At 44.0% G+C, this 25,303-nt stretch overlaps 1 protein-coding gene across 2 annotated transcripts in view; it reads right to left on the bottom strand.

The window, feature by feature from the left end:
- Window positions 1–257: 257 nt before the first annotated feature.
- Window positions 258–25,303, bottom strand: part of smoc1 (SPARC related modular calcium binding 1) — a 37,309-nt gene continuing 12,263 nt past the window's right edge. The window contains exons 2-14 of one of the 2 annotated variants that reach the window (XM_062396723.1): window positions 23,414–23,579; window positions 22,909–22,992; window positions 20,411–20,523; window positions 20,123–20,222; window positions 18,045–18,092; window positions 16,391–16,447; window positions 16,025–16,087; window positions 11,646–11,838; window positions 9,840–9,922; window positions 7,377–7,482; window positions 6,976–7,220; window positions 6,036–6,089; window positions 258–1,602 (exon numbers count right to left, since the gene is read on the bottom strand). In XM_062396723.1, coding sequence (XP_062252707.1) covers window positions 1,589–1,602; window positions 6,036–6,089; window positions 6,976–7,220; window positions 7,377–7,482; window positions 9,840–9,922; window positions 11,646–11,838; window positions 16,025–16,087; window positions 16,391–16,447; window positions 18,045–18,092; window positions 20,123–20,222; window positions 20,411–20,523; window positions 22,909–22,992; window positions 23,414–23,579 — 1,326 coding nt within the window. In that variant the 3' untranslated portion in view covers window positions 258–1,588. Of the gene's footprint in view, window positions 1,606–6,035; window positions 6,090–6,975; window positions 7,221–7,376; window positions 7,483–9,839; window positions 9,923–11,645; window positions 11,839–16,024; window positions 16,088–16,390; window positions 16,448–18,044; window positions 18,093–20,122; window positions 20,223–20,410; window positions 20,524–22,908; window positions 22,993–23,413; window positions 23,580–25,303 lie in introns of both variants that reach the window. The other variant, XM_062396722.1, reaches the window with a different exon arrangement.

The following is a 25,303-nucleotide window of genomic DNA, read 5'->3' as shown; positions in this document are numbered from 1 at the left end:
CAATTGCTCCCAAATGTGAGGAATACATTTTATTTTTTCACATTCCAAAACATGTTCATAAAGTTTTTCCTCCCTGCGCAGTCACGTTCCTGTTAATTGGACACCCTGTGGGAAGGGGGGGGGGGCTCTGTCTTACACAAGGTGGCAAAGCTCCAAGTACACACAGTGGTGATTGTTTCACAGAGCGGGACTCACATCAACTGTTGGAGGACAGACAATGAATTGCATACACAAAAGGCACTCTTGATATTACTGGGCAGACTCAAATATTTATTTTTAGGTGCTGGCTTTTGTAAAACGCCACATCTTGTTTACAATGACAGGAATAAAGTTGAGTATGGCAGCTGAGCTGAGCTGATATTAATGGGATACCTCCCCATGTAAACATCTTACGTCCATGGATTCAGTCGTCTTCTTTTCCCGGTACTACGAAGGATATTCAAAACTCTTCTGTTTCGGACAGGTTAACCAAGGAGCCAGTTATTTGTAAATGTTGTGTTGTGGGTGTAATGGTTGCCAGTATAAGCCGATGAACTCTTTAATGACCACACGTAAAAATTCAATAGCAAAAGGGAATTCAGAGTTTTCAGGTTTGACTGCGTAAAATCAAACTTAGGAGAAGAATGAACACTTGAACCCACATCAGTGTGATAGGAACTACTGAAAATGACCAATCTTTGAGAAAAAAGTTTTACATTTTGCTCCATGTCCCACTCACTCATAAACGGTTATTTCTTTGAGCTGTAGTTATTTCATTGTTCGTTTTTTTTTTTTTTTTGCACAAAACCTTGCAAACAAGTAGAAAAACAGATTGTGCAGACAACATGGTAAAAACTGAGAAAACCACTAAGTACATACGACAGACTGTACTTGTGAGTTTTTTTTCTGGATGCAAAAACTAATACTTTTAAGTGAGCTAGTAAAGTAACTAGCTTACTACTAACTACTAACTAGCGTTTGCCCAACACTTGTCTTCAGTAAACAAGGAACAGACACATCAACTGTCAGATTTTGTTCACAAAATGTAAATCCTTCTAAAAAAAAATGTCTGTACAGTGCAGGGGTGGGGGTGGGTGGGGGGGATATTCATTCAGCAAATTCTGGGCTGATCACAGTTTAAGGCTAATGAATGCGGTTTTGCTTAATTTAGCATGTTCACATACAAATGACAAATTCGTTTGAATTGGTCCAAATCACCGTAGTTGATTTTTGAGTGTGTTCCTCTGTAGTGAACTGCCACAGCCTGCTTCTGTATGTATCAGGGCACACGGATGTTGTATATTTTAGTGGAAACATGGACATACTTCCAGTGGCGAGCCGGTCATTTCATCTCTTAAAAAATATATTCATCGTTCTTACCGAGACATTTTCAGTACAAACAGGATAAGTGTCAAACATCGGGAGGAGAAAGTGCAAATATTTTGGCGCTGCTTCATTTTTCTTTTCTTGTTTTTTCTCTTTCTTTTTTTGTTTAACTCGGGAACGTCATAATTTTTCTGCTCCATCTTTCTCTTGCCTGTCAGCAAGCGTGCAGATGCCTTCCCTCTGTGGCCGGTGCTCTCATCTCAGCTTCTGGATCCTTCTCGTCTCACACCAGACGACCTACTGGGAACAGAAAGAGGAGAGGAAAGAAACAGGAAAGTTATTTACTTTGGCAGTTTTGGTGTGCATGCTACAAATGGGCTCTTCTATGGCAACACAATGGCAAACACAAGTAGATCTGAATGGACTCACACACATTAAATAATGTGTGTAACATTCATTATGCATAGTTACATGGACGTGAAGCTAAAGGTAAAAATCCCTGGTCACTAACTAAAGAAAATTTTTACACCACCAAGCGACTCATGTGTATTATCACACATGCACAACACTATGTCGCAACAAAGCTACAACTCAACGGCTCTCTGAGGTTGTGTGTTGCGTTGCATTGTTGCTGACCAATCCTCCAGTGGGTGAGAGAGGCAGAAAGAGGGGGAGAAGGAGAGCGAGAGATGGGTGAAGTGCTTAGATTGCTTACAGATGGTTATGAGAGACGGGAGCAGAGGTCCTCCTGAGTGCAGGGAGAGTCTAGGCTGTGTGTCAGTGTGTGTGTGTGTGTGTGACTTTGTATGAACCTCTGTATTTGTTGCAGTGCATGACGAGCCCGATCTGTGCATGCTCGTCATGTTGAAATGCGTTTGTGTGAATATGTGCATAGTATCTTTGTCTGCGTGTCCCATGGTCTCAAGGCTGTGTACATGCAGCGTGTGTGTCAGTGTGTGCATGTGCATGTGTGTGTGTGTGTCTCATGGGGGGTGGGGATATGCAGGTGCGGTCTGTGTCGGTGCTGGTTATGTTGGCCATGAAATAGAAGTCCAGCTGATTTCACTACACTCGCTCAGAGCTTCTGTCGTCGGGGCGAAGCGTTTACTGCCGGAGTCAAGTTTTCTGTTCCAGCTTTAAAGCATCACGATCTCTCCACGCCTCCATAAATCCACATGAGTGCGTCTCTCGGTGAACGTTTTCACCTTTTACTTTAAGTGTGTCGGATAAAGATGAGAATAAAATATTATGGCCACCTATGCTGGATCCGGGGGACTACTGTTTTCAAATAAAAGCAGTATATAAAGGTTTCACATTATTATTTTAAATACATAAAATCCTCCAGAAACAGCCCTAGTTACAGCCACATCTGTTCGGCATGCAGTGCATAAACATGTTGTGTATCTGGCTGGAGTATGACTTGACAGACGAGGGCATTAAATGAAACCTCTTGAGTGTCTGTAACTGGAAGCATTTCCCTGCAGGGAACTTGAGAATGTTCAACAAACCTGAAGGTAATTTGTCCATTTGACATTTTTCATGCACCAGTTGAGGTTCTGGTTTGATCGTGGATGACATTACAATCTCTTGTGACCACAACAAATACGACAAATTTCATGGTGGTGTTTAGATCTTTAGAAATCAGGCTCTGCACAACACTGTTAGACATTTCAGCGACCTGGCAACCAGCTGTCCAAAACTAACAATATTTCAGATATCATATTTCAGTGGTTGTTTCCCTGTGTTGATTTAAAAAAGATCAGATCTATATCAAAGACATAAGGAATGCTCAACCGATTTTATTGCAAAGTTGATGGAATCGTGGGATATGGACCAACAAAGTCCAAAGATCGATTATTCTCGAGAAATAATTCAGAGATCTTTATGGGAAAATCTGGTAAATTTAGGACGCTTATATCTTTGAACAGGGGGAATTGAGGGTAAAGATCCAGATGTTGTATATCAAAATAAGTATTTGTAGGGGGGTGATCTTTATTTAGTTATTGTTAATTCGTCTTGCCTGTGTTTAATGTAACATTCTGTGTCTGAGTGCCGTTCTACTTGTAGTCCTCTGTTTGTTCCAAGTTGTGTTAGTCTGCTGTAGCCCTGGCAGCAGTTCCCTGTCCTACCTGCTGAAGCTGAGAGAGGCTACTGGAAGTCACACTGCTCCTCTGTTTAGCTGTTAAGCAGATAAATGTCTCTGTTGTAAGGAGCGGAGCCACAGCAGTGCTGATGAATCGTCTTAGCGATTACCAGGCTCCCGAGCAGCGAATGGTCCTGTCCCTCCTCCGCTCCGAGTCACAGAGGACACTGTCTGTGCCATTAGCAACACAAAGCTCCCCCGCCTCTCCCCGGACACCTTGGCCCCGCTCGGGATAAAAAGCTGAAAGCAGATCCCGTCTGGAAGTGAACCACCTTGCCTCACCCGGGACTGGCCGATAAAGACACTTGGCTCAGGAGCTGGGAATCATGGTATGACTCTACATGATGGCAGCTCGGTGAAGAGGACCTGGCCAACATTCACAGACTCGAGCTCCATATTAGTGTTAATCTAACTGTCACCGTCCTCTGTGTTGACCTCTGTGACCTTCAATGGTTCTGTGTGTCGACCTGACGTCTCAATCATTGAAACAAAAGAGTCAAAGCTGTTGGATCTGAGTGGTGCTGAGTATCCCTGGTGCCAGGCCTGCCTCATAATACCCTCCTTTCATTCCTGCCTAATGACGGACACAGCCGGGACAAATGAGTGAGGAAGAGGAGGGAGCAGGAAAGGAGACAACGAGAGGAGTTTGACATGAAACAGCAGACGGGACACAAAAAGTCCTGATGAAATACACACAGGTCTTTTTCCTCTCAGAGCATGCCTCATCTGTGGAACAGGTAAAGTTAGTAAAGTTAAATGACGGGAATATTCATCATATTTCATCAAAGTACTTAAACTCAGTGATTGTTGGCTGACCCTTATGTGTATATGTATAACTACTACTCAGTGTTAATGAGTTTTTTTAATCTATTAAGTCATATATATAATTTGTAAAAGGCCTTGCTTTCTTATTTGCTGAATTATTTACCAGCCTCAGTTGAAGTCAAACTGTGACTCTCTATTAAAGTTTAACAGAATCTATAATCATGCAACAATCAGATGCCGTGGCCACAGGGGGCACTGTTCCAATATCGTTGGTTATCATTCAACCTGTATATAAAAGAACGGCTCTGAGTCCCTGTCAGTGTGACTGTGAAACACTTGAAAAGATAAACCCAGTCGAGACTCTCTAATCGTTTCCATTTCCTCATGTTTGGTGCATTATCGTGCGTGTGAGAATCCATACGTGACCATCCCCATGTGTTTGCACTTATTCAAACACGTGTTTACGTCTTTCTAAATAGAATCGTTGAAAGAAACACCATGACAAAGCTCATGGCAGGAAGTTTGACGGAGAAACAGTTTTTATCTTTGTCATCACGGAGACAAAATGCTGGAACCATCCGAACTCAGCAGACCACGCCGTTCAGCCGTGGCCTCATTCTGACAAAGGTTCGTGGAGAGAATCCTTCGCCCTGGGCTTCTGTTACATATCTCCTCCAAAATGAGCTTTCCAGTCTGTTCAGAGGATGGATGCCACCGTCCCCACGACTTCAAATCAAAATCGGAGCAGTGAAATTCTTGTGACAGGGCAGGCAACATCTACGCAACATACTATACAACATATAACATGGTAACATATAACATAGACTTCACAACCCTCACAAGGTATTCAGATCTTTTCCTGCGCTCCTTGCCAATGTGTCGAGAGTGCAAGGCATCACACAGATGTGCTCCACGCAGCTCCACATGTGAACAATCCTTCTCCTAAATGTACTTACTGTAAATTATAAACATGTCCAGCAACACTCCAGTGACGATCCAAAGCTGCGACAGAGCATGACTAGATTGAATGCCTGGCAAAGGCAGCATGACTTAAGGAGATCCAGGCCATTAGGGACCAGCTAGGCATACCTGGACACAATGACCATCTATCTTAGTCGAGGCAGAACTCTCCCATATGCTCTCACAGACCTGTTCGGCTTTCTGTGTCTCTTTCCCTTGAAAATAACTCACGTCATCAACAACCATGTGCCCTAGTGGCAGCATATAAAGCTGTCAGGCCATTTCACTCAAGCTCTGACGCATGAAGGTGAGCGAATTGGTGTCTACAGTAAAAACATTTAAAAACTCGACATGGCTCCTTCTCTGCTCCTCCAACACCGGAGCTGTTTATGCTGGCGCCGTGGCCAAGGTCTAAGAGGACTGACGTTACTAAGCCACTGTTCTCCAGACCCGGCACGGCAGCGCCAGGGTCAACACATGACTTCAGTCCGCTGTGGCACTGAACAAACCTAGTGACTAGTCTACAGCGTCAGACGAAAAGGTAGAAAGATATAAAATCAAAAAACTTTTTTTTATATTTTATGACTTGCCACGCTGATAACTTGTTCGTTCAAATTAAAGTGGCGTCACGACAAAGATTTCAAAAAATTCAGAGAAAGAGAGCTCATGCATGTTATTCTGCACATATGACATGAAGCATCTATGTGGGACTGAAGGCTGCTTGGCCAACTAGGTTAACAACTTCTACTAATACTGACATATTTTGTCAAAGTGCAGTTAATGGAAAACACAGTAAGCAATAATTAACTACAGCACTCAAAGGCAGAGGCCCAGTTAGTGAGGGTGTATTAGTTTGCCTTACTGAACAAATTTGTCCCTTGCCTTGTCCCTTGGTTGCCTCCTGTTGTTGAGGTACCTACAAAGGAGAAGAAGCACCGTCAGTATAATTTTTATTATTGTTAATTCTACTTCCAATCTTACAAAATCCTACAAATCGGTGCAGCTGCCTGACAAAAATGATTCCTGACATCATATCATAAGTATTGAGATGTAGGTTTCCACTAACACCTGGTTTCTTGCCCCTAGTAGGTGGTAGTGATGGTCACTTCGCCAGCCACTGTTGTGTCTACTTAGTCACAGTGGGACAGACTGGTTGGACTGGAGCTTACTGGTTGGCCAGAGAGAAAGAAAACCACTTCCAGCAGCAAAGTGAAAAAGTGAAATAGTAATATTTAATAATAACAATGTCGGCCCTTAGTCTGAACACCTGTAACTGTTGTCTGAACAATTTGTAGATAAACAGCTGTGTATGCTCGTCTTGGATATGTAACAATCGCTAAAAAAAAGGTTATTTTTTATTTTGAAAGTAATGATCTATATTAGAACCAGTCTGTAGACTCATGATGACTGGTTTCAGTTTTCTGGCGCAGACGCTGCTCAGTCTAAATATTCATCAGTGCACTTCTTTCCAGTGCCAACACATCTGTATGTCACATGAAGCACAGACACTTCATTGTTTTCTCTCAATGACTCTGACTGGATGGTTTTTATTTGAATTGTGACATGTTGAATATATTAGGACACTGTAACATGGGAATTCATTTTTGTCTTTTAAACACGTGGAAAATGATCATCATGTCACAAACAAGCAGAGTTGCGTGTCTAACTAGCTGTGGAAGGAGTCACTGTATGCAGATTTTCCCCAGCTGGTCTTAGGTTCATCGCAGGGTCACGACCTTACTCCATGACCCTCCAACCCACTCTCAGCTCAGTCTCTCCCAGCCTCCCTCCTCCTCTCTTACCCTCCTTGCTGACGCCCAGGCAGCCTTTCAGCTCTTGCAGGGAAACAGCCTTGTCCTTATTCAGGTCACAGTAGTCGATGAACTTGCGGGAGCATTTCTTGGGTTTGGCTTTTTTCTTCAGGTACCTCTTGAAAGGTTTTAGTTCCTTCTTATTTATGTCATGGCTGCCATTGTTATCCAGCTGGGCAAAGTACCAGTGCACCACCCGCTCCTCTAAAGTGTGGCTGGGATCAGGCTCGACAAACCTGTGGAAGGTCGGAGGAACAGAGTGGAGAAAAAAAACATGGAAGTCACAAAACCCACAATCATTTAGAGAAAGGTAAAAGAAAGTCAGTTTATTGATTGCGGATGAAATTAAACTCCATCTGAGCAACAGTTAACTTGCAATAGAATAAACTTACCTCCCACCACCAGAGGGGGCCGGAGAGTTTATGGCTTGCACCATGTCTGTGGTGAGGGCATCTAACAAGCTCGTAATGAATTCCACTTTTTTCCCCTCGGGGCATCCTGGCACAAATCAGAGACAAAAATACACCAGAATTAACTTCCACAACTAATTTGAGTCATTACGCTACAGTGGAGCTGAAGTGCCTCTAAAGCCTCAGCACCAGTGAACCATTATGACAGATGTCAACAGAAAGCAGCTGTTGTGCACTAACAGAAAACATGCAAACATAGTCGTGAGATTACTGGCGAACCAGGTGTGTATCTGTGAAATGTCTCACGTTCCCCATTATCCTTAATTATTATGAATACATGTTGCACAGAGGTGGGAGACGTAGTTTTGTGAGGGTGGAGAACAGTCGAGCTGTGGCACATGGCGAGAGGTGAACAGAAGTGTTCGGTGATGAGAAAGCTTTGTCGAGCGCTGCAGACCTGTTAACTTTTATGACACAATTCTGAACACCTTGGGTAGCTCTTTTTAATTGACCAGATGTATGGTTTTAATGGCACAAAACCAGTGCAAATGTTTCCCTCCTAATTGTGTCTGTTAAAGGGAAACTTCAAAAGCAGCTGGCATAGTAAACCAATCTTCTCATTCTGTTTTATCCCAAGCTCTCTGAGTCGGTTCCCTCCTCCCTCTGCTCTGGGTGTCCGTGGCCTCCTTGTTCCCTTCACTCCCTTTGTGCCGGGACGTCTGTGGGAGGTGCTCCGCTGCCCTGCCAGGTGAATCCAATTAGCAGTTCATACAACACGACAAGCCTGGGGAAGCACTGCCTTGCTGTGCCTTAATCCAAGTGTTAAATTGGGGGCTTATGAAGCACAGAGCGTGTTTCTGTTTGGAGCCTGTATGGCACAATGTGGTGCAGGACCACTGTCGGTGTCCAAAAGGATCTGGGCCACTTACAGTTGATCCTGTTAAATCTGATAACTTAAAAAACACTAGAGCTACGCCGAATAAAACTCAAATTCCCATTCATTTCTAAACTGAGATCCTAAAACCTGATTAGTAGCTTATATTGCTTTAAACACAGAGGTATTCACCTGCTTGGGTTTCATCTCAATTATCTTTATGGCCCTGAAAGGACTCCTCTAGAGTTGCTCATGTTCCGTTGCTCTAGGTCGTAAATCTGTTCATGTAGGTAGAACTTCTCTCTACGTTCCCCAGTGCTTGGTGTAAATAGTTTTTCCAGTAATTCTGGAACTTTCTATCTCTAGTTTTAGATTTAGGTTTTAACTTGTGTTCATTAAACCTAACAAGGTCTTAAATAGTCTTAAATGTTAAATGTGCTAAACCCTGCAGAAACCACTTTCTATAGGTTTTGAACCAAACAGAGTCCCTGCACTGACTGAATTACCAGATCCCAAACTCCCAGGGGAAGCTCTTGACTGCTGCTGCTGACAGAGGTGGCATTGTGGCATTTTGTGTACAGTGGGATTGAACCTGTGGCTGCAAGCTGTTAACAAACTGGCCTCTCCAGCTCTCTTTTCTCACCCGGCCTTGATGTGATGGCGGTGAAATATTGTGCTTTGTTGTGGGGTTTCAGAACATCCTCTCACAGTACATAAAAATATCTCCACTCAGCAACCCGCAGCTTCCATCCCCCCCACAGCCTCACCCCGCAACACTCACACCTTCCATAAAACACACCACACATCTGCGGCGCAGTCAGGAGTCACGCTCGACTCTGTAAACTCACCAGATGGGGAATTAACTAAGAGTTACAATGCAACCTCAAATGATGGGGAAACAGAGGAGCAACTAAAGTAAGTGAGCAGTAACAAGGGCAGAGGAGTCGGAGCCGAGGTTATGACCTCCGGTTCAGAGGAGAGCCTCTAGTCCTCGCTGCTGGAGAATCCAACTCCACAAAGTGGGGTTTGGTCGATTGTTACTCAAAGGGCTCAAAGGGCTTGATTAAGATAAAAGGGGAAAAGTAATGTACATATGTACTCGACCAAGTGCAAATATACACATTACAGGTGGAGCAAGGAATTCTACTTCACTGGATCATTAACTGTCGAGGTGTCCGCCTTTGAGAAGATAATGTGTATGGAGCCATCTGCACATTCAGACCCTTCCACAGGCGTCTTGTTTCAAATCAAGTCTGAAACACGAGGAACTCAGATGGAGACACCGGGTTCAGCCAACCTGCAGAGCTCATGTTTGAAAGAGGAGACGCCGGCCTTTGTTTACTGAAATCAAGGAACCACTTTAACAATAATTACTAACAATTTAGATTTGGTAAATCCACCGGAATTACTCAAAATCTAATATTTCATGCAACAGCCGAACTCTTGACAGACATAGCAACAGTAACTACAGTTAATATCTGACTGGATTCTGTTTTATTTTTTCATATTTGATAGTGAATATTTCAAAATAAAGTTTGTTAAAGGACCATAAATGCAGTAATGTTTCCAACCTGCCAGTTCTCTGCCCTGGAAGGGATCTTCTGCGTCTGAGACCCGGGATCGTGCAGCGCTGTCACACTCTGGCTTCTGGTACCTGGGACACAGAGAGGAGAGCACATGGCTGCATGGGACGGAGTCAGCAGAGGAGGCTGGTGACAGGAATCATAAACCCGTCGAACATTGTGTGAAACATGAAACATCCAAGGAGCTACTGGTCCCTGTTGAAAGTTCAGCCGTAGCAAATAGAGGAAATCAAACATGGGCCTGGAACCGGACTCAAGAAAGAGAAAACACCAGGAAAGAAGTTGCTGCTCTCCTTCCAGGCTTTATGATAATTTGAGGTAGAGCCTAAAACCAGGAGGTGGTTCTCGGCTCTGGAGAAGTAGTGTATTGATTATCCCATCGTGATTGTTTTAATGATAGCATGCAACCTGCTTCATTTCTCATTAGAAATCTACAACCTATTACGATTCCTTTTGAATCTGCACGTCAGCTGTCGATCTGCAAAGAATTATTAACCCTGATTAAGCTTCTTTTTTTTCATCAAGGGCTTAATTTGATGTGACGTGCACAAGGCTTTGTTTCAGGGCCATAACAACCTGTTCGGCATTAAGCATGGCATGACTCCTTCTCTCCTGGCTATTGTGTCACTGCTTCTTGGAAAATTTAGCATGTGTGTCTCATTCGGCTTCTTTTTCCGCCTTTTTTATTTTTTTTTAAAGTTGTCATTTATTTTCTTCTCTGTCTGCAACGCCACTCATCCACCGGTGGGATGCCTGCTGCAGGAGGGCACATCGCTGTCCACAGGAGAGAAGTGGGATGAATAGAACGATGTGTATCCTCCATGCATGTGATTTATATTAAGAAACTCTGGGCTGTCGATTGTTTTTAATGAAACGCAACCTGTTCTTCTGTATTCACAACCTTTAAAGTGAAAAAAGTCCAAACCTCATGCCATCAACACATTAAACTCTTTCGTGAAGAGAGATCGATGATGGGAAGAGAAACTGTTTCATCCATTTACCGGCACAGTGTTACTGCAACACTTTCACTTAACATCATCAAGTTTGAGAAGAAAATCTAAACAACCAAAACATGAGCATTTTGTATTGAACCTTTTGTCTGTGTTGCCTCATCTCTCTCCCTCTGACACGCAGCTCTTACAAAAACCACTCTTTATGCCATTTCCCCGAAGGCAATATAAACAGCAGCATCTGTACTGGAAACAAACGTTGTACCTAACTCTGATTGTTTATGGCTGACTAAAAGATATTCCCATAAAGGCCTGATGGTATTTTTTAACCAAATTAGCTGGTTAAAGCAGCTTGGATCCAATTCCTTCACCAGTTTAAGGGTCTTTGTTGTGGGGATGTTGGGTTGGTCTGTAAGTTTACTTTGCTCCAGTCTGAAATACATCAGTTGTAGATGTAATGTCATGAAATTTAGCAGTGACATTCGTGGTTCCCGAAGAATGACTCCGAATGACTTTTATGTATAATTGAATTTCCTCTTGCAACACCATCGAAAAAATTCACATATAAGGTTTTTGGGTTATTTGTCTAATTGGACAGGTTTACATCAATTTTGGATATTTTTGAAATGTTCCCTCGCTGAATGTTGAATTTAACGACTTAACGAGTTAATGATCTACAGTTCAGCGTTTCACTTGATCTAGCTGGACCTGATTCTGATCATTTAAAATGAGACATCTAATAAGAATAGGATCAGAACGTCACAGTAGTTGAGTATCATAAGCAACCAACACGCCACTACAAATAATAGGTTGAGTTAAAGTGGTGATTGTTGTGGTGATTTACCGTGTGGAGGTTCCAGGAATGGGACGACCTGTGTCCACGAGAACGCACCAGCAGTAGCCTGTGGACTGGTGACACTGGACGGCTTTGTAAAGACCTCCGGCTCCACAGTCGGGGATGAAAATGGCCTCGCGAGGGTTCTGCCGATCCTCGTCCAGGGCGCTCTGTCTCTCCTGGTCACAAGAGGGAACCTTCTCTAAAACCATGAGAAACGCACTCAATACAGAGACGTGATGGGGAATCCAGACACACAGATTGCACACACACACACACACATGAAGCATCACGTGTAGGACCACACCACACCAGGCTGTGACAACTGGTCCGTGGATAAATCTCCTCCTCACGTTGTATACTCTGAATCGTGAACCCACCCTGATCTATCATCATTTGTTTTTTCAACAATACCTTGCTCCTCCACACTGTATTTACATTCACGTCCATTTGGTCCATCGCTCACTCTTAACCCAAGTACAACAGAGCTGTGAGCTGAGCTCGTTTCCCTGTGTGTTTCAGATTCATCCTTCGTTTTTACATTCAAGTGAAGCACCGAGCTTCAGTAACAGGGTCCCACTACCTGTCTGGGGAGTTTAGCACAGGGTGGTGAGATGTGCTGTTAGTTGCACGTTGTGGAGGTGATTAGTGCCCCAGCAGTGCCAGTAGTCCCAGCTCACACACTTCCAGTAACCAAAGCGTAATTAGAAACAAACTGCTCAGTCACTGTCGGGCTCAAAACACCAGCTGAAAGGGAAGCGTGCAAAATTCAATATGTTTCTTTACTTCTTTATTTTGGCAATAGGTTTGATGACCAATCGTTGAAGTGACAAAAGTGACAATTGCACCTTTCCACTCAGAGAACTGTGTCCTTGTTGTGACTTGACGGGCGACAACTTTAGTTTAGATTTGGTTCAGCGTCATCAACCTTTGTTTCCAGACGCCGAAAGCAGCTATTTCTAGGCAACTTCACCACAACACCAAAATAGCAGATGGACTAAGTTAGCAACTCGCTGTTAAAGCAAGGAAAACATTTAGCAGCTATAGAGACTAGAGGCTCCACGAATTCAGAGGCTGGGCAACAATTGGCTAATGACATATCACAGACAAATCGTATGTTTGCTCATATGAAAACTTCATCTCTTACAGAATAATTTATGTTCTCAGGAACTGATGGAGAGCAAAGCTTAAAAAAGCTTACGGGAGAATGAATATTGGATTTTTACTCACGACAGACAAACGTTAGCTGGCACAATCACCATAAAGGTGTTTTGAGGAACAGATTCCAAAGTCTCTGCCTCAACTGCAGCTGAAACGATGAGGTGTGCCTACCTGCTTGGACAGTAACAACATTGCGGACCATAGCACAAGCATGAACCCATTTGGAGAACTCTTCTGTTATTAGAGTTAAAGTGGTTTGAATAAAAAAAAAAACTTATTTTAAACTATGGTGTATCGACATTTGGTTCGTTGTTAAACTGTGGCAGTATAAATTATATTATGGCGTCTGGATGATTAATGGGAAATGACTGCATTACCAATACCAGCTCACAGCTCTTAGCACAATGCTAAAACTTACATAATCGATTATACTAATTGGAGCTTTTCTGCAGTGGCCTGGCTTGGGGGGGGGGTGGACGTCGGGTGTGTGTGTGTGTGTAGGGGGGTGTTCTTGTTTCCCAGAACAGCTGCCAACACAAAACTAATTGTGTCCCTGCACCAGTGAACTTTTTCTTCTGCAAAGACTCACACTCAAGGGTTCGTAGTGCTGTGCCACGGCTCTGCTCCCTGCCAAGGTTTCTTCACATCCAAATTATTTAGCACTGTTTATTATACAGAGGTTATGCTGGCGCCAGCAGCTGGGATTCAATAAAGAAAATTGTTTTCATACATATAAATGGAAAAAGGCTGGACGCTTGCAATGTAATCCTCTGTTTTGCGTGGACTTGAATTAGAATCTAAAATGCTGCATTTCTGCTCTATTTATTTCTTTGTTTTTGTTTCTTTGTCTGTTTTATTTCTCCTCCTCCGGTTTGAACTGGACGATGAGAAACACAAACCATCAGAAAACAAATATCGCCCTGGAAGAGGAGAATCCCACACGAGTGCATGTCAGAAACGGTTGTAGCAATTTGCCGGTTGTGTGGGTGTTGTTGTGATTTCAGAGCTAACCGATAACGGACACAACACAACAGGCCTGCACAGCTTTCTACCTTTCTTCTGTCCCTTGTGTTCGAGGCTCGGAGCCCAGTGAAACCATTTTAAATCATTTTCCACTTTCATTTCACTTTCTAATTTTCTTTCCCTCCCTCCCACCTCCAGAAGCATCTCATTCCTCCACTCCTCTCTCTCTCTCTCTCTCTGCCTCCCTCCATCCTATTACCTCCCTTCCTGCACCTACATCCCCCCCAACCAACCCACCCAGTCCTCTCTCCTCCTCGCTTCACTCCAATGGTTTTCAGCTGTGGAGTAATCACTGCAATATTGTCTCTAGTGAGCCTCCTCCGTGGTTGAAATAGCAGAACTGTCAGTAATAGAGGAACTCTGTACGGAGCTGCTTAGGTGCATGTGTTTGTCTTTATGATGGAGGGGTCACTCATAAAGACAATATGTTAATATGAAAACCACACCACCAGCACCAGTGCAGGGTCCCTTCAACTGTACATAGAAATAGGATTAAACCAAAATCCTCTTTTTTAAAACAGCCTTGTGTTCCTTCAACATTTAGTTTCTCTGTCTCTCTCTGGTATAAGTAAACCAAACAGAAGTCTTGCATTTAAACATTTACTTTAAACTGTTGTGACTGATGTTTTTTAAAGTCATGGTTATGAACCAACAGAAAATCATCACCTGATTCCTCAGCTTTACCAAGTTGTGCTACAAGCTTCAACTTATTGTTTCTTCTTCCGGCCGCAGCTTAACCCACAAGTTGCTCGACGCCAAAAACAGAGGAAAGAACTTTAACTTTAAATTCTCCAAATGTCAGGAGACACTTCACCAAGTTAGTAATTATTTATGTTGCTGTGTAAGTTATCGATCTATATATGAGCAACTTTTTCTGGATGAATTCATCCTTACAAGGTTCTTCATTTTTTTCTGCTCTCCACAAGTGGCATCTAAAAAAATAAATCTCACGTTTATTTATTTCTGCAACTGGTCAAAAGATTCCCCAGTTGCAGAAAAGTTTATTGTAAAAGTAATTTGATAAACTTGACATTTACTTAATATGTTCCTGGTTTTAAAAATTCCAAAACTAAATGATTGAGCTTAATATCATTTTTCAGTGAAGAATCAGATTATAAAATTTCAGGAGCTGGAGCCAGGATGTTTAACCGATAACTATTCCATGTACATGTTCATGCACACAAGTTTAAACAGTTACAGAAACTGACATATAGCTATGATGTGCACATCCCCCCCCCCCCCCCCCCCGCCTCCCTGTTTCTGGTGGGCCTTGTCGTTGTCCTTTGAGGACACCAGATGCTAATTGGAAACAGGAAGCAGTTTCAAAGAGCCGTCTCATTGAATCTCTCTCAGCTACAATACTGTTCTCCATGCTGCGCTGACCACAGCTTCCACAGCCACATCCCCATCACTCCAAAAATAACACTGCTGCATTACAATCAACTGATTGTGTGATCTGATGTGTGGGAGTGGAGCCTGTAAGTAAGACAGCATGAGGTGAATGTGAAACACTGAAAGACAGTGAGGTTTGAACCCTGAGCTAATACACACACAACAGAAGCAGGTATTCACATTTATATATTCTAAATATGAACTCATATGAAGTGATCGAGGGGTCAAATCTAAAGAGACTGTTCAAAGCCGCAGGTGAAGGGGACATGTCCAAAATGAAACTTTGAATAAAACAGGGGGAAATTGAAAAGATCTCATAAATAAAAAATGCATAACATTGAAACTATTCTAAAAAAGCTAAGTCACACACACACGTAACCACAACCACATTCACTCCCCGACTTGTTGCAGCAGCATCAAACATGCGTGGCTGCCCGGAGGGGTCGTGAACATGTCGGGGCATAATTGAAAAGGAGACAGAGAAAGCTAAACAAATTTCACCAGGGGAAGAAAGTCAGAAACATAATCCTGGCAGGGCGGCGCTCAAACTCCAAATGTTTTACATTGGTGGCTTCAACACCAAGGAACACCGGAGACAATTCATGTAAACTTTACTGTATTTGGGTTTCAAGCTTCTTCTCTGGGTGATAATCATCCTGCAAACTACGCAGTGGTGACATTTAAAAAGAGAAGTATTGCATTGTAAAGAAAGGGATGTTTGTTTCCTCTAGTGTGTTATATGTGTTAACGTGCTGGACATATCTCGGCTGAATACATGGATATCGGGAGAAGGAGGGATGTGTTTCTCTCACCTTGCTTCCTGGAGCTGTTCTGCTTAACCAGCTGTTTTATCCACAGTGTTGGAGCAGTTATCTCTGGGAGGGACAGAGGTCAGAGGTCAACACCTTTTCACACTTAAAATCATCTCACCACTGTTAACTCTACTAAACCTCATCACCTGTTGCTGCATTTTTCAAACACAACTTGCACAGCCAGATTGTTCCCGCTAGAGTACATCTAAGATCACATCACATCATAATATCCATATGGCATCTACATTTTTCCATTTGGTGGATTCTTAAGAAACGTTTAACTGCTTTAGAAGAAGTTGTTGATTGATGCTTTTAAACCACGATAGGGAACATAAATAAATATCATGGACCAGAGCCGACACGTACCGTCACCCTCAGGGGGGACGTGGGTCTCCATGGTGGGTGTGGGCTTGGAGCCATCATCTGGGTTGAGGGTGAGAAAGAAATGGAAAGAAACTACCATTATTGAGGTTAATACAATCTACTCTCCAGAACTGTTGAATGGTTGGGATTTGCACATGGCCCGGCCAAGACAGATAGAAAGACAGACAGAGAAGGACAGATGGAAAACACAAGAACAGGACGACCACCCATCTCTCTCTCTCTCTCTCTCTCTCTCTCTCTCTCTCTCTCTCTCTCTCTCTCTCTCTCTCCCTCTCTCTCTCTCAAACACACGCACATCAACATATCAGCCTCTCACAATGACATTCTTACTCTCACGATCAGCCCACACAGTTCACACACTGCTCAACAATCATCCTGCAAACACGTACACACACACACACACTCACACGAGAACACCATGCTCCTATCAGGACCTGCATGTTTGTAGTGCAGGTGAATGAAGCCTACAAGTGCCATGTGTCATGATAAGACAACTGGACGTTGGTCCGGTCGGTCGACGACACGGTTGTGGAGCGGTTCACACGGCAGAAGTTTCAAACCTGGGTTTCAGGCCCGTGTGGAGTTTGCACATTCTCCCAGGGGCTGTTCTCTCTTGTGCTCCGGCTTCCTCCAAAGTCCAAGGACGTGCGGTTTAGGTTAATTGATGACTGTATAGAATGTGTACTTGTTTTTATTTACCTGTTCATCTCTGTGTGAGAGTTCCTCAAAGGAGGATAAGCAGTATTGATGGTGAATGGATGTATGTTACTGGTCCAGGATATGATCTCATTAAATAGGCAGACTGGACCAGACTGGACCATTTCTCTAAAGCCATCGCCACATCCCAAATCTCCTTGACTCGCGTCTTCTACATATCTCAAAATGTCCAAATTTTACAGAAGGTTGTTGAGTAATTAATCTTAATCTATTTCATAAATTATTATTATCACATCAACCTGGAGAATAGAACCGAGTTCCTGCTAAGCGATGGATAGATACCAATCAATGGTGTATGATAGTGTGGAGTTGATCTACCTAGAATACTCACCCGTTGGCAGATTTGTTGCATCTGGAAAATCCCTTTGGAAATAATTAAATCAAAAGCAAACCACAGGGGAAAAAAAGACTTTGATTGGGGTCATTTTCTACAAGATCAGTCCTGAAATGAGATGATGTGTCAGTGTGTTGAAACACCCGAGGCCGAACTGACCTGAGCTGGTCAAACTGTAAACAGAATACAACGGTTACTGCGCTGGTCTCAGCCCAGTGCAGACCTGCGTCAAGCACTGGTCAGAAATAGCAGTGTGTCCTGCAGACATGCTAAAAACTCAAACTTACGCTATTTCTCATATACTGATTGATCCAGGTGTGGACTGTGAGGGGGGGGAAAAACAGATGATGTAAGCATCGTGAGCAAACCCGGCCTCAACCCCCCCAGCACCCCCACCATCCTCCACAATGGGTTCACATCCCCTTAGCATTACAGCTGGCATCTCTGTTGTGTGCCTTTCTGCTCTGCACCAGTATAATATGGACACGTCTGGTTGATATCTGAGGCTCATGCTCCGTCCGTCTCACACAATCCAAAACACATTCACACACATGCACACAGAACAGCCGGCAGATCGCAGCTCACCTTTTCGACCATTGTTCGGTGGCCCGGGTGGTTTGTCTGTTACTGACCCTGTGAGGAAGAAAGAAATACACAACATGTACAACACAAAGATCCGTGTTATCACTCTAGATTCATTCGAACAAATATTTTATTATTAAGGAGAAGAAATCATTTTGTAAAATACTTGTTAACCATCTTATCATTTAGAATTTAATTCCATTGCTCCAACTGAACATAGGAAATTACAACAATAGAAAACACTGATGACGTCTGGTCTCAGTTAGAGTTGGATGCTGAGACATTCTGTTAGTAGTTCATTCATTGAAACGTTTGGTTGCATTGTCTCAGTGCTGACTGCTGCAGTTTGTAATCCACACATTGTGCTCTACGTTGCCACATATCATTCTCGTTTGGTGCATGCAAATGTTTTGAGGGTCGTGCATGGATGCATGGAGGGTAAGAGCAAAACTAGACCGTGCAGTACGGGGATACAACTTTAATGACGGCAACTAGAAGGAGATTTACTACCTGACAATCCACTTGTCGCAGCATGAGTTCCCATAAATTCATGGAAGTTTCCTGCAAATGTATGTGAGATGATTGATTTGGGTCATAGTGTACAGGTTGTGGTCAGAGGGAGGGGGTTGTTAGGAAAGAAGAGTTGAGTGTGTTTGACAGTTGCAGCTTTAGATCAGGATGATTGAGCCCAGATTCTGGTTCCAGTGTCTTACACACCTTTGCAAGAAACAATGAAGATATCGGATCTTATGAAGGACAGAAAGGAGACCACGGGAAATGTCTCATTTCTCCTAAAACATGTTCCAAGCTTAGGTGCACCTTGTCTTGTGTCTTCGTTTAACAGCAAAAAGTTACTGCCCCTTCAGTAACTTAGAGTGCATGTAACTATATCAACAAGATTTCACCAGTACTTACTTCCTGAAAACTATGATATTGAATATTACTGTGAGGCTTTCTGTGCTGAGGGCCTTGTATGAGATTTTAAAAATATCTATTTCATAGAGAAATGAAAACAAACTAAACGCGGTGTTAACTCCGAAAATAACTTTTTCTATAACTTGAGGAGTTAAGAATAATACTGTGTCTCAGTACTTATTCTAAATAGAAAAACCTGCGCGATTCCCCTTGAATGAAAGGACACGCTCCACGTAAGAACTTTCCTAATTCTGCTGATTAGTGGAACAAGTGCAGGGAGGAGCGGGGGAGATAAAGACGGAGACTCAGAGAACAGGAAGCCTCCGGCCTGGTCTGCTGAGCAGCTTCAGACGGGCATGCGACCACTCTCACTGCTCTCCCCACACAAATTTGCACCATATGCTCTGGTGACTGTGCAATCCCGCTCTGGCAAACACCCCTGTGTATTATCTTCTGAGGGTAAATGACTGTGATTATCATAAAGTGTTCCCATCCAGGATGAGAGTGCAGAGGCCCTCGCTCTCCTCCGGCCTGCTGAGAGCACTTAAACAAGTGGAGGGGGCTAGAGGCCGGAGGGGGGGGGGGGGCTAAGAGGCCCCTGGATGTATGGGCATTAGCCGTCTCGTTGACCTTGCACCTGCTGTATTCCACATGACATGTATTCCACATGTGGCCGTAGTGTGGCGAGACGGACCCTCTCTAACTGCTGCGCTCACTTGTCTTCTCCTCCTGAAAGTCATTTATTTCAGATGTGGGATCAGCTCTAGGATCAGTTCTGCTCGCGATACTTATACGACCCATCCATTCTCAAGCTCTGTCTCTGAGAGGGAACTGAAGCTGCAAACTGTTTCCAGTTGCTTTTGACTGGTGAAGTGACTGAGCGTGAATTGGCCCAAACCACAGGGACTTGGCTCTCAGGGCTCCTCTTGGCTCCGCGATCCAACACATGTAGCCACCATTGGATTTTTACGTGCTTGTTTTGCTGCTTCTCAACCCTCATAAAGAATTGTGAGGAAACATCCTGCTCCACTGCCATTGTGTCAGCCGCACAGCTCGTTCAACGCTATTCTGAAGTGAGGCACCATTAACTCGGAGGAAAGTGTAAAGATCTGTGCAGCCTCGTATGGGATAACTCCCCCCCCCCCTCGTTCCCGCCCCGCCAGTACCTGAACACACTGGGGTCCTGTTTTGCACAGAGGAGCCACTCACTGGTTTCCCGTCAGTGGTGACACACCAGCAGTAACCTGTCAGAGTGTGGCACTGGACCTGCAGAGGCAAGAAAGATGGCATTAGCTTTGTAAGAAACACAATTTGATTTGTAAAGCTGGTTGTGAATGCAGCAGACAAGGAAGCGCCTGGTCAGAGGGAAGTGGTGATTTATTAATAAGGATGATTCACAAGAGAATGTGGAGAAAAATGCAATTAAATAAATGTGTGGAGGTGCCGGGACAGACCTGCGCAAAAGTCCCATCCTCGTTGCATTCTGGGATGAACATGGACTCCTGAGGTCTCCGGGCTTGTTCCAAAGCCTGGCTCCTCTCAACTCGACACTTGGACTGACCTGCATCTGTAACACACCGACAGGACAGTCTGTTCTCTGCTGTTTTCTTACTCAAGATGTCTGTTCCTTGTCAACACCGCCCCAGTTCACACCTGGGAGCTGACCAGTACAGCCGCAATTTACTACTGTTGGCCACTGAGCTCCGTGTTTCGCTCTAGGACATGTTTTGTTTGTTAAGAGAGGAAAGAGAATGATTCATCTATGTTCTCCACTGTTTTTATATTTTGAGACCCTCAGGCTTCAGTCGCCATTTTTAAATGTTAGGAAGCAATATCTTTAAATGATAACAATGAGCCATCAAAGTGAGACTCCTTAAGGTTTTAGGCTGTAATGCTTATAACACAGGGTTTTAAGAATCTGAATCCTAAAGCCTTGAAGAATTTAAAATGTTGAAATATTCCCTACTTAGTTTGTTTTGTCTCCATATGTGTTTAGTTAGTTATTATAACTGCATGTACTTTGTGAGACAACATAATATTGTGGGTTATTCTAAATTACCATGCCTGTGTGAGTCATTCTGGGACCTTAACGATGCAAAAAGATCTTAAAAAGCTTAATGAAACACACAGAACCCCCCCTCCCACCCCCCCGTTACCACCAATTGTTGGTTGTGATTCTGCAAGGCAAACCTCTCCATGCATCGAGAACCTTTCACTCTACACATACATCAGGCACAGACAAGTCAGAGACCTTTTATTACACTATTGCAAAATGCTAAAACAACACATTCCCTTACAAATTACACACACCGCCGCTGACCAGTGCCAGAGCGGCGCTGTGAGCCGCACATTGTTAGCGCCGAGCAGCGCGCCATGGAATCCACTTGATTGATACTTTTGAAATGTCAGTGGAAACTGAGCTTGTGTTCCTGCAGCTCTGATGAGCCAGACCCGCTCTCCCGGGGACGCAGACAGGAAGTGGCTGAAAGGTCACCCAATGAAGTGGGCTCCACAGCCGCTGGTCACTGGTTCAAAAACCCATCAGCCACTGCAGTTTTTATTGCGCTCACAGCTCCTGTGGAGTTGAGCTTCAGGTCTAGTTTAAACACATTCGCACCACGAAGCCGACCACGGAAACCGCAGGCCTCCAGATTTGGCAAACCTTCACCCTTGACAAATAAAAAAGTCATTTCCGGACCTGAGAGGACACAGACATGTTGTCTCCTTCAGAGTAAAAGACTGACAGAGCCAGAACTGGGTGATGATGTCAGCGAGGTGGACAGACTGGGCCACATAAATTCATAAATGGCTTCGGCTGTGTGTATTCAGTCTTATTATAGAAACAAGGCTCATTACATATTGTCGTGCTTGTTTCAGTCCAATGTTCTGTCGGCGACGCCAACTTCTTATTAAAATAAGATTTATAGAAATGTAAAAACAACTTTTTCCACAACAACAGGCTTTTCACAGTTTCTCCATCACGTCTCAGCGTGTGTGCCTGTCTGTTGGGACAAGGCAGCGATGTGAGCTCGTCCAAAGGTTTTATTCCGTCTCTTAACAAGGTCATGTTTTCATCCCTGTCCATCGGTATGTTGTAGTTTTTATGTCAGCAGGATTATCCAAAAACTCCTGAGCAGATTTTAATGAAACCTGCAGGAAGGACGGGACATGAGCCAAGAAAGAACTCGTCAAATTTTGGCCGAAGCTCTGGACAAAAGAGGCTGATCAAGGAATATGTACTGTAAAACATAGTGAGGGAGCTTTCTGTGACATTTCATTTTTCATTTCACAATGAGCTGATTCATGATGAGTTGATTTTCCCTGTGTTCTCAATTCCTGGCTGAGTAATGGAAAGACGGGTTTGCATGTTTGCTGTCCCTGTGGTATCTGACCCCAGAGCAGTGAGGCCTCGCCCGGCTCTTTTGATGTAAACGATGACGGGCTTGTGAAGTGCCTCGATGAATAAAAGTGCTGCTTCATTACAAGAAGACAGGGCTACTGCAAAACTTCCCCGGCTTTCCTTCCCTCGGTACAACACTAATATTATGAAACAAAACCATGTGCTACCAAACAGAGGGAACAGAACTCAGTCCAAAAATGGATTTGGTTGGGACGGCTGTTTTCCTAAAGGGCAGAGGGGCTGAGAAAAGGGGGAGAAATGCCAAGTTCCAAACCTTGACTCCAGACCTATCAATCTCTGCTGCTGTTGAGCGGCTGGCATCCAGAGACTGAGGAGGTGTGTGATCCTGGTCTGTAAGAACTTACACGCCTACAGGGAGGCGGAAAATGAAAGACATCTTCTCGTTCGGTTCCACTTCTACAAAAGTTTTGGTTTTTGTCTGTGGCACCAACTCAAACTTTTTCCCTTTATGGTTCGTCGACTCCAGGAGAAGGTTCGATAATGATAAGGTACAAAATCATCTGAGTGCATCTGAAGGTTCCTGGTTCTCACCTTTGAGCTCAAGGTCTCTCCCCTCAGCCATGGGGGTCGGGGCTGGAGCCACTGGCAACTGGTCCATTTTCACCCAGTTTCTACCTGAAAGACAAGAAGACAAGAATAAAGCCCGGATTTCAAGTCATTTCAGACATTTCAACATAAAACATGAATTCCTGTTTAGATATTCTGTCAGATTGATTCTCCAGAGTATTTGCTGTATCCTAAACATATATATACACGTTCGTAAAGTTTTAACACAAAGTTCTTGATTCAATCTCTCAAAATGAAACGGCTGTTTTGCAGTAATTCATTTTGAGCACAGGTTTTCTAGAAAACCTTTTATTGCTGCTTTCACAGAAACTCTGCCAGCTGCTGACAAGACTGTGAAAAGATGTTTTATGTAATTTTACGAGGTTCTTATCACACTGATGCATCACTTTCAGATAAGATTGGTTTTATCTGTTATTTGATGGTTGCTACAGATTACAGCCTCTGCAGGTCGACCTCGTTCGGTCTTCACCTCGACAGCGGCCGCGGTTGGCCAGTGTCAGCGCCTTGTCTTTGCATCGCGCCCTCTGCAGCTCACAGCCGGTCTCGTAGCTCCGCCCGTCCGAGCCGCACACTGGCTTCCCCTGCGTCCGTGAGCAGATGACCCCACAGTGATTGTCTCTGTCCCCAATCAGCCACTGCAACCAGATACACCAGAACACGTTAGCATAACAAACTCACCTCAGGTTTCTCATAAAACAACAGATACAGCTTAATGAATTTATAAATTCTTTCTCGTTCCTTGAAACTGTGGTTTCTTCTTTCTTGTTGGCTCCTTCACTTTCTCTCTCTCTCTTGTTCCCCTGTGGTTAAACAAAGGCTGCATTCAGCTGAATCTGAGATGAGGCCAAACTAATATACGAAAAGACTCATGGGGTCATTTGTTCATTTCTCTCTCTAAACATTTCTACGATCCTCAAACACGTGTCAGTCACGGTCTTCGTTTGATTGGAGCTACTGTAACAAGGGTGTGAGCTTTGCTGAAGTGAAACTCGGCCTCGATGCCATTTTGTCTAATTGGTCTTTGGCTGAGGACGAGTTAAACCTTGATTGAGATTCCAAGGAGCCAAACCAAACTCAGAGTAACAGGAATCCTTCTCCCCCCCCCCCCCCCCTCCCCCGCCCACATCTTAACTCGAGGTCTATTAGTGAGTTGACTCTACTGTTGGATGACGGCCTTCTCTCTGACAGAGGTAATGGTTCTTGGCTTCACGGCTGCCCCAAATACATTTAAGGTCTAAAGCAGAGGTTTTCGAAGTCTGAGCCTCTGGTCTGCCCCCCCCCCCCCCCCCCCCGCCTCACTCAACTCCCCAGGGACAGTCAACAAGTGAGCAGAGAAAGCATCACATTGCTGCTTTGACATAACGTCAGACTACATAAAAATTCATAAGAAAACAAGGCCTTTATTAGGCGGCTTTCAGACATGCACTTAAGTCCGGGCATTTTTCCTGAATTCTTCTGGAGGGGCTGCATGTGAGGACGCAGATGTTCGTTGCTCTGGACGTTTTCTGGGACATCTCCTGCCAGCCCCTCAGTGAAATATGCGGAAAATGTCTCCAAGTGAGCTGACGTGAGAAATCAGCAGGAAAAAACAGTGAGAAAATGTGGACAACACACGACAGATGACAAAACTGGAAGAATTAAAATATCTCTGTATGAAAAGGAGGAGCCATGGGTGCAGAAAACAAAACATGGGATTTTCTGCTGCTCTATGCAGATGGGTCCTTGCCTAAAAGTGTCAGACCTGGTAAATCCTGATGCGTTCTTCATACGTCAAAGACAAAGTCCAGAAAATTTCCTGTGTGCTTTATCTGGGGAGTGATGATTAAACCTTTTGTGTCTTCTGAAACACCCGGCTCATGAAATTCGAATAAAGAAAACCCTGCAAATCCCAAGTAGGAAGAAGATCTTCATGAGAAAAATCCTCTCGAATGTGTGTTTCACCCGAGGTCTCTCGAGCAATTACCCGAGTGCTGCTTTGAGCTCCGGGTCTGAAACAGGAGATCTCATTAAGAGCAGGTACGGAGGGAAGACGCTGGTGGAAAACGAGACGCAGCCAGAAACAAAGGGCACAGTTTCCATCCCTCGTGTGCCAACATCTATCACAGGACCCGGGGCCACGTTCAGAAATATCCAAGGTAGAAATGCATGTGTGCTTCCTCCTCCTCCTCCTCCTCCTCCTCCTCCTCCTCCCCCAAAAAACACAAAGCTATTTGGGAAAACACCTAAATTGTTGCTCGGCTACAGATTTTTACACATCGATTCAGACCAATCAGTCAGACCTGAACAAGATGGTGAAGAAGCCAAGGCACTGATGTCACGAGTGAGCCGGTGAACCACAGGATCTCGTATACAAATGAAT

The sequence above is a fragment of the Platichthys flesus genome, chromosome 10, assembly GCF_949316205.1.
Source record: "Platichthys flesus chromosome 10, fPlaFle2.1, whole genome shotgun sequence".
Lineage (NCBI taxonomy): Eukaryota > Metazoa > Chordata > Actinopteri > Pleuronectiformes > Pleuronectidae > Platichthys > Platichthys flesus.
Note: the sequence above shows the minus strand (reverse complement) of the source record. Positions and strands in the feature narration are given on the sequence as shown.